At 35.3% G+C, this 9,926-nt stretch overlaps 1 protein-coding gene across 1 annotated transcript; it reads right to left on the bottom strand.

Moving 5' to 3' along the window:
* Positions 1-4,791: 4,791 nt before the first annotated feature.
* Positions 4,792-7,929, bottom strand: LOC145005028 (G-type lectin S-receptor-like serine/threonine-protein kinase At4g27290). Its single transcript, XM_078964076.1, has 7 exons — positions 6,660-7,929; positions 6,414-6,548; positions 6,173-6,312; positions 5,880-6,090; positions 5,550-5,787; positions 5,275-5,425; positions 4,792-5,195 (listed from the first exon to the last, which is right to left on the bottom strand). Exons 1-7 carry the CDS (start codon positions 7,924-7,926, stop codon positions 4,890-4,892), a joined length of 2,448 nt encoding a protein of 815 aa, XP_078820202.1. The 5' UTR covers positions 7,927-7,929; the 3' UTR covers positions 4,792-4,889.
* Positions 7,930-9,926: the final 1,997 nt, after the last annotated feature.

Below are 9,926 nucleotides of genomic sequence, written 5' to 3'. Positions count from 1 at the left end.
CAAAAACCCTAAAATTAACTAAATCAACTAATACCTGGAACAGGTGTTACACCTTCCAGGCCAACATCCTAAAATATAGTATTTTGTAGAGATAGTTAATGATGTTGGTACATATCTTAATGATGTAGGTGTAAGTGATTATATAGTGAATTAGATGAAATGAAAAACCAAAAATAAGTTATGTTTCTTAATGATGTTAATCTAGTTGGTTACAGGTATCCGGTAGAAGTTTGTTTAGATACATCTGACATAAAAGGTAATTCTGATAGAGAAAGTCGGATGATGAACCTAGATATACGTTTTTAGATACTGTATTGTATAGTATCCCCCCTTTACTTTAATGTATAGGCCTTATTCAAGTTAAACTACCATCAAAGAGTTAAAAGCATAGTACAATTATCGAATTTCTACAAATATTATCAAGGAAAGAATCTTTTAAAGTGGTTGTTAGAGATAAATAATTTGAGGGAGGTTTTTAGCGAAAGACAACCAGATAGACCAAATGAAGATTCGAGGTTTTTTGGTATAAGAAAAATATTCTTGGTTGATTAGGGAAAATAAAATGAAATCCTGTGATGGACTTTAACTCACAAAAATTGATGATGAACAAAGCCTATTTGGGAAATGACACCCTTATGTATATGAATTCAAAGTACAAAATTACACATACCAATAGGCTTGTGTGTCGAACAACAAGTGCTTACATTGTTAATGGGTACCAAAGAGGATTCATTTAACAAACCTCCCGCTTATTTCTATAACTTTGTGAAATATAATCCTGAAATGGTGATGTATATTCATACAAATGATGTTGATCAGTTTGAGTTCCTGTATATCTCACTTGGTTTCTTGGTAAGGATTATTACTTTTTAGATGTGGATACATGATAAGTAATTTTAAATACATTTTTTATGTTTTTAGGTATGTTTTTCCCTTAAGTGTTCTAAGAGGATCCTGGTAGTTGATCTTTCCCACCTAAAGGACAACTTCAAGGGTACCACATTACTTTAAGTTGCCATGGATGGGCATAACCACATATTACAAGTTATATATTTTGAATATACAAAAAAAAGTGTATGGATTCTTGGTCATGGTTCCATCAAAACTACATGGTTTCACAGGCGATTTTGAAGGATGTTATATTAATATATAATAAGGTTCCATTGATAACTATAGAGTCCCAATTCCAGGGATCCAAACCAGTGATCAAACAAGTAATCAATCAAACAAAGAATAATGGAGTAGAGAGAAGGATTAGTCAAGCAATGCACACGTTTATTGAACAAAACATCAGGTACACCTTGAGCACACACACTTAGCACCATGAACAGACTCTCTGCTAACGTTATTGACACATTCTTATAGACGTGTATATATAGGGACAAACCAACCCACAAACAAGGTTCATGGCTGTGAACAGGTACACGACTTTGAACACCTACACGATCGCAAACACAAAAGCAACAACACCAAAAACCCTACCAAGACTTATATATAAAGAAAACTAGCCCAAACCATAAAATGTGACCAAAAAATCTCCCCTTGGTTTGGGGCTAGCATTGATTTAGTCTTTCACGATTATGAGCACATCAGACCTCCCTATTGAACAAAGCCGCATATGCTTCTCGGTAATCTCAGCAATCATCAAAGTATACTCCTTAGCAGCAGCTTCAAAAATATCTTCAACAACCTGGATTTGATGTTGAGCCAGATAGTGTATATCACATTTTCCAAACTGAAGCAGATCCTTGTCATATATCTGAAATACACCTTCAGGAAATCTAATTACAGCAGAAGCTGTGGTTTCATCATACACCCAGTAAAGCATACTTCTTAGTAAACCATCACAGAAGTTCTGCACAATAAGAATTTGTCTCACTTGGTTAGTAGGAGGCCACATCATCGTCTTCAAAGGCTCATTGGTCTTTGGATCCAGCACATCTGGGAAGCTCTTGATAAAAGATTCAGCAGTCTTCATATCAGTAAAACCCTTTTTCACTTGATTCTCCAGAAAAGATTGAATTCTGTTACCTGTGGATCATTGGATGGATTAGCAAAGGGAGCATTTGCAAGTTCAGACATATCAACTCTCGTTCATGAACAAAATTCATGTTTATCCTTGTAGTACTCCACACTCGAACTTTTGTGCTTCACAAGCCACAACTTCAACATGTCATGAAAACCCCATGATAAAACTCTTGACCGATCACCATACTTGCAACCAAATCGTTTCTTCTTGAGTTCCGTTACAGTGAGTTGGGGTTGACCTTTGTGAGCGTTCTTATCTGAGTTCCTTTTGAACATCGACTTTTGTTACTTAGAAGATGATGCTTGTTGAGCTCGCTTCAAAGCAACTATGTGAGGAGCTTGAGCCGGCTCATGTTCAAATCGATCAACTACTCGAGCTGTTCTTACAGTGGGAGGATCAACAGGGGATTCTTGCTGTGAAGCTTGGGCACGGTCAATGGGAAAACCTTCAGTGGCAATTTGTTCTTCGATTTTTGTCATGAACGTGTCTCCAAGTTTTGTTGCCAACTTGTTCTTCAAATCAAAGTAACACACGGTCAATGCTCCAAGGTGGGTCTGGAGATCAGATATCTATTTTGACTTTGATTTAGTTTCTTCTTCAAGATCAAAAACTCGAATGTCGAGTTTTCCTATCAAAACATTGTTTTCAGTAAGTATCTGCTTTAATACTCCGACCTCTTCCTTGAGCATTTGGACAGATGGGTCCACTCCTCCTGAATTGCCTTCCTCAATTGATATGCCTTTTCCGCGAGAAGGAAGGCTTGTTGCTTCTTGTTCAGTGAAGACCACTACGAGCCTCACATAGGCGATGTTGTGCATTGGCCTTGCGAGGGAGGAACCTCTAGGATCTGAAGACCTCCTGGGTTCAAACATGGTGCTTGGTCCTTCTAGGGTCGGTTCGGTTGGTGTAGCAGTTGTTGTCGTTATTGCAGGCTGTGTCGGTACGGCCTGTTCCCGAATAAGCACTCCCGACCTCGGATCATGTTGTCTCCATTTCAATGGAGGCTAGGAGGTTTGTGTCAATAGAGGATCACTTGCAGATAGCATAGAAGTTGGAATGGCAACATGAAGATGACGAATCCTTGATGCTGCATTCGTATCAATTGTAGTACCAGCCATCTATTCATGTAAGAGGAGCCACCGATAAACAGATTTAGTTTGACTAAAAACATTGATCCCAAACTCAAAAAAAATAATATTAGCATTGATAAAAGAGAAATTAGTGTTAATTCATTTTAATTTCAATTTTATTTTTACTTTTATTTTTATTTTGCTAAAAATATAAAACTTTAAAAAAATTATTATTTTAGTTTAAATTTTTTTATTTTTTTTATTTTATTTATTTTTTAAGTCTTCAAAATGAATTATTTTAAAATAAATTGGATTTTTTGGGCTTAGATTTGAGGCATCTTGGGTTGCAGCCTGATAAAGTCCATTTTATAAATGTACTAAATTGTCATAAATTTGTTGAAATGATGTATAATTGTCCATGAATGATACTACTTTAATGAGTTGTTGAACTTCATATACAGGTAAATATTTATTGCTAAAGTGGGCGGAAGCCACAAGACAAATGAGCAAAATGAAGCTAACAAGCATGGGAGATGAATTGTTAAAACAATGAAGAAAAATGGTGATCATAAATTTGACCACTCTTCAATGTTTTGATCATATTTCAAGATCTAGAGCTCCGATTGACATGAAGGAAGACGCTTAAAAAAGTAGACGAAATTTGCTACAACTTTCATGTTATGTATTTTTGCAGATTCTACCGTTTTTATCACCAAAAGGGGCCAACAAATATTAGGGACGTCCTAGAACACATCTAAGACGCCTCCTAGGATGCCTACCCGTTTTAGGTCAATTTCAAGTGAAAATGATCAACAATTATGAAGAATGTGTGTTGTATGCTATAGAAAGCTTTCTATACCGAGACATTGGTGAATAGCTACGAGGAACTTGTAAAACCATTGCCAACCCTATCTGATTGGGAGATCTCCGATGGTGAGATGATTGTAAGGCCAATAATAATAATAATAATAGACAAATATCAACCTGACACCCCGACATAGGAGGTCTATAAACACAGAATGTATTCTATCACAAGGTGAGCGTCCAATAAGAAAATAGTGTTATACATGCGGTCACATAGGACATATGATAAATAATTGTCCGGGATGTCCTTTGGGGAATGGATCACAGCACACAAGAAATACTAGGGACAATGAATAACATAGGGGCTTCTAGGAGTGGTTCACATAATGAAAGTGTATATCCTACATTTCATTTAAACAACCCTTATATTTAATGTCTAATATAATTGATTTTATCGTAGTGTTTCTAAAACAGTACAAATTATACTCTCTAAAGTAGGCTTCATGTAAAAAAAAATTAAAAAATAAAATAAAATAAAACCTGCCAAAAAAGCACATAATGCCATTTTAACACTACTGCAAGTTATTGGTTTTAACTCCCAAATAACATGTTTTTTTTATAAAATATGTTGTTTGTAACAAGTGGCAAAAAAACATAGAGCACCATTTTAACACTACTACAAACTATTCGTTTGAACTCGGATTAACATTTTTTGTTTTCCTAAAATGCGTTGTTTGTAACTAATTCTTTTAGTTGGCATATCGCACTCGCAAATCGGATATCGGGAATGTAAACTTATTAAGCTCAAAAGTAGGCTTCATGTTAATTTTTTTTCAACCAAAAAACGCATAATTAAACTATCTTTTTGACACTAAACCATTGTGGTAGATAAGTTTTGAAACAGAGATAATAGATAGTTGTATATTTGAAGGAGCTAACGAAAACAAAAACAACAAGACTTGAAGTTGAAGCCATATATGTTCTTTCTATCGAGCAACTACCTCTGTAACAGTTAAATCGTTGGTTGAACTCGTTGGGTAACTGCTTGAAGAAATATCCCCACCATGTAAGATCCTTTCTACGAAAAAACCTGGTTGCTTCGGTTTCTGCAGTATACCCTCGTTGCCCAACATTAAAACAACAGATGACATGTTTGGCCTGTCATTTGGGCTTTGCTGAACACATAACAACCCCACTATAATTGATCTTATAACTTCTGATGAATTGCTTGATTGGCCTAAAGTCGTATCAATAAGTTCCATTGACCTGCCTTCGTTATGCATTCTCCATGCCTAAATAAAATTATTGTAAAAATAGTTGGAGGATATATTTTTATAAATCTAAGGAGTAGTTTGTGGCCGATAAACTTACATGTCCAAGGAGGTTATTTTCATGTTCAGAATGAATGAATCCCCTGTTTCTCTTTCCACTCACTATCTCTAGCACTAAAACACCAAAGCTAAATACATCGGATTTGAATGAGAAAACACCATCTAATGCATACTCCGGGGACATATAACCACTGCACACGATAAATTAAATGAACTCAAGAGAAGTAGAATATATATATATATATATATATATATATATATATATATATATATATATATATACACACACACACACAGTTGGATTGTCTCACTTACTATGTGCCAACAACTCTCTGTGTGTTTGCTTGAGACTCGTTTCCTCCAAAGCTTCTAGCCATCCCAAAGTCTGATATCTTAGGGTTCATGTCTTTATCAAGTAAAACATTGCTAGCTTTGAGATCTCTATGGATGATTCTTAATCGTGAATCTTGATGCAGATAAAGGAGTCCTCGAGCAATTCCTTTGATAATGTTAAAACGGGTTGTCCAGTCAAGTTGGGTGCTTCGTGTCTTATCTGGCCAACATAAAGATGTAGTCATATTCAGTTCCAGAGAATGTTTAATTCCTAAATGTTAAATTAATGGCAGTTATATATGTGATTCTGACCAAATAAACACAAGTCTAAGCTTCTGTTTGGCATGTACTCATAGATCAACAACTTTTCATCTCCCAATATGCTACATCCGAGGAGTCTAACAAGATTTCGGTGCTGAAGTTTTGAAATGCAAATGACTTCATTCTTAAACTCATCAAGTCCTTGGCTTGAAGTCGTAGATAGACGCTTAACTGCAATCTCCAATCCTTCTTCTAACACACCCTAGAGATCATTATTGGCCATGTAAAAAACAATATAAATAGTGAAGATGAATTCCTTACACAACTTTATGTATTATTATTACCTTATAAACTGATCCAAATCCACCTTCTCCAATTTTATTATTTAGTGAAAAACTAGCAGTAGCTCTAGCTAATGTAGAAAAGCTAAATAATGGTAGCTCCATTGTATCTCTCTGGCTTTGACCAACATCCAAGAATTCCCCTGTGCATTGAAAATGCAAGAATACCCTTCAAGATTTCATATTACTCTTCTTTCTATTAGGTTACAACCAATTTACAGTTAAAATCTTGAATTTTTCTTACCTTCACTCAGTTGTTGATCATGCCTTTTTCTACATGCGTAATGGAACCATGTAGAGCTCAAGCCTATCAGAAGAACCCCAAGAAAAACTACCGGTAAGATGATCTTGAGGTTTGCTCTCTCCTGCTTCTCGTGAACTGATTGAGTGGCAATAATAATCATGAAATAAGTAATTTAATTTTAAAAGTTGAGATAAAACATGAATTTGATAACATATTCAAATTATGTTTTTGTACAGATATGAATACCTAATTCTGAGGAAGCCATTCTTACAAAAATATCCTGCCCATTATTGCTCTGAGAGAAGACTCTTATGTCCATAAGATCATTGAACCAAAGCAAGCAGCCGCTTCCTTCACCTCTGATGTCTGTATCTGAATACGCCATACAACTACAATTCTTGATGCATTTTTCTTCACATTCATTCCTGCTCATTGTCATGTTATACCATGAAGTCCGTGAATCCGGCAATTTCACATGAGAATACTTGATAAACCCATCTGTTCTGCAATCCAATGGTGTTCGCCTCACACAACCACCCGACCAATCTGCTATCTCCCATCCCTTCTGGTTTCTGGGCACAAACCTTGTCTCATCTAAACAACCACATCTTTGTGAGTTCAAAACGCTGCAGGTTCCATAAGCATAACAGATGTTGTATCCATCACAGAAATCTCTTTGTAACTGAAAGAAAAGCTGCCATTTCATTCCATCAGCCACCCAGACCCAACGTTCTAGCTGGCCAGAGGAACTCAATACGAGTCTTGAGACTACAGAACTATTGCGAAGAAGATAACTGTAAACCACTTCGGTTCCATTAATTACCATGTCTGCATTAATGATGTTCCGGTTGACCCCAGAACCCCCACTAAACCATATACCATTCCATGGTCCAATCCGAAACCTGATTGATGTAGCTTGTTTAAGTAGGATCTGAGGAAAGCCGTTTGTGTCAGTGCTCCATGTGAATTCACCTGGAGCTGGATCTTGATTACTCTTCCATGAAGATAGATGCCATTCCTTACCCGTCAAGAAACTTCTCCCTAACTTCATGCCAGGTAGAAGTGTATCGGTTGGATAATCAAAACTTTGCCAGAGAATCTTCTCATCGATTATTTCTTTTAGAATTAGATTTCCGTTGTCGTCAAGCTGTGCAATTGCGTTGACTGATGACGTTGTATTGGTTGACCATACTACATCATTAGTGTCGTTAATGAGGACAAGATTTCCTGGAGAGATGATCTTCAGTATGCCCGATGATGCACCAGGGAGTGGGAAGTCTCTGTTGGCGACCCAAACCACTGTTTGAACGGATTTCTTGTACCAAATACCAATGTATTTGTTCTCAGAGGTTTCTGGCCTGAAAAACCCAAGTTCAAAAATTCCGGTTGGTGAGACCAAAGTGTCAGCTTCAGTCAAGAACCTTGAATCTGAAATCAAGTCAATTTCAGTTGTGTAGATTTTTTGTATGTGGAGTGAAACAATTAAATGAACAAGTATAGTTGCTTTCCCCATTAAAATTCTCATGTTCAAGGTTCTCATTCTTCTCTCTCTTATGTTTCATTTCATTGCTAATTCTATATTTGTGAGTCTTAAATCAGGTCTTTGGTGGATGAAAGTCTGATTCATCAGTTGAATAAACAATATAAACCAAAAGGATTTTATTGGTTCAACAGTTTGACGGATTCTTACACAAATGTTTTCGACAACAATTGGTACTATTGATTGAAAGACAATCTCTATTAAGGTTTCGCAACTACGATCCATTACCATGTCATTTACTATTTATTTATTTATTTATTTTTTCTTTTTTAGCTTTAAAACCAATATGTTAAACAATAGATAGCTTTATAAAATTATGAAAGAATTATAATTATTAATTCTCCAGGCGTGTAATATTGATATTTTTAATCTCTCTCTCTCTCTCTCTCTCTCTCTCTATATATATATATATATATATATGAAACTGTCAAAAGTGTCTTTTATTAGGATAGGTTGTTGATAAATTAATGGGAAAATATTTTTTTAACGGATTATACACACATCCACTAATCTAATCTTAAGTCTATTTTTGGTTTTACAAGTGAGTTGAACATTTAACCTTTGGCTCTCATGATACCCCTTGGCCAAACAGTTTTTTGTTAAATGGTAAAAATATTAATATTGCTTATATTGGATGGTTAGCGGTATTGTACCATCATGAAATTCAGGATTTTGAGTCGTCTGTATGGTGCTAGTACGGAAATGGTTAGCGGTATTGTACCATCATGAAATTCAGGATTTTGAGTCGTCCGGTACCGGGTAAACATACACAACAAAAATTGTAGCCTTTAGCGACAACACAAGTCGTCGCAATTGATGACCATTCATAGTCGCTAATAGAATTAGCGACGATATGTCGTTTCTAAAGAGTCGTCGTAAATACCTCGTAGCTAATATTCGTTTGTCGTCGCAAATACGGTCTTCTCTAATACATGTCGTCTCTAATACTATTGCGTCGTCGCTATTGACGTCGTCTCTATTGATATTCCGGCAAAGCTTCCCGGAGTTATATGTCATCGCAATTAGTCAACGTCGTTCCTAAAGGTGTCACTGCTAATTTTTTTTTTTTTTTTTTTTTTTTTTTTTGAGGAAAAACATATATTTTTTAATATTAGTTTATATATATTATAAAACGCAGTTTTGATAAAAATACATAAATAAATACATACCACAATACATAAAACATCAAACATACCATATTACATATCTAATAAATCTCAAATAAACATCTAATATATAATCCATAAAATATCTAATAAATCAAAAATAACATCATCCGTAACATAAAACAAAAAATACTATGTGTCTTCGTCTTCGTCTTCCCCATCATTGTTAACCTCGTTGTTGTTGACTTTGTTTTTAAAGGAGCGGATAATGTCTCCAATGGCTATCACAAATGTCGGGTTTTGAAGAAAAACATTCACATCAACATCCTACAATTAAGTCACAAGCACATTACGTCATTAACAATTCAACAAACTATCAAACCATCAATGCACCAAATGAATCAAGTCGTTAACAATTTAACAAACTATTACCAAATCAATTAAATCTTTAACAATTTAACAAACTATCGAGCTACCAAAAATTACTAAAAATACATCAAGTTATTAACAATATACAAAGCTACCAAATTCTTTAAGAATTTAACAAGTACATGTGCTGGTTGCAATGCTTGTGATTGTCACTGCCATTGGGATGGAGCACTTATACCCGCAACCGAAGAAGCTTTAGGCCCAACGCATCTCACATGCCCCCTTTATGTATCCAACACCTTCTTAAATATTGTGATCCATTCAATGGTGTCTGGATCACCACCAGAGTTGACTATGTGATGAGTCTCTAGAGCAACCTCAACAACTAAGACATTTTGTATTTCACAAAGATTGGTAATATACGTTAAAACCAACATAAAAAAAATCAGCAATCTACTTCATTTTTAAGTAATAATAACTTACATATTGCTTCTCAAC

Source organism: Lactuca saligna, chromosome 7 (genome assembly GCF_052625555.1).
Source record: "Lactuca saligna cultivar CGN05327 chromosome 7, ASM5262555v1, whole genome shotgun sequence".
In the NCBI taxonomy this organism is placed as follows: Eukaryota; Viridiplantae; Streptophyta; class Magnoliopsida; order Asterales; family Asteraceae; genus Lactuca; species Lactuca saligna.
This window is presented reverse-complemented; position numbering and strand designations above follow the sequence as displayed.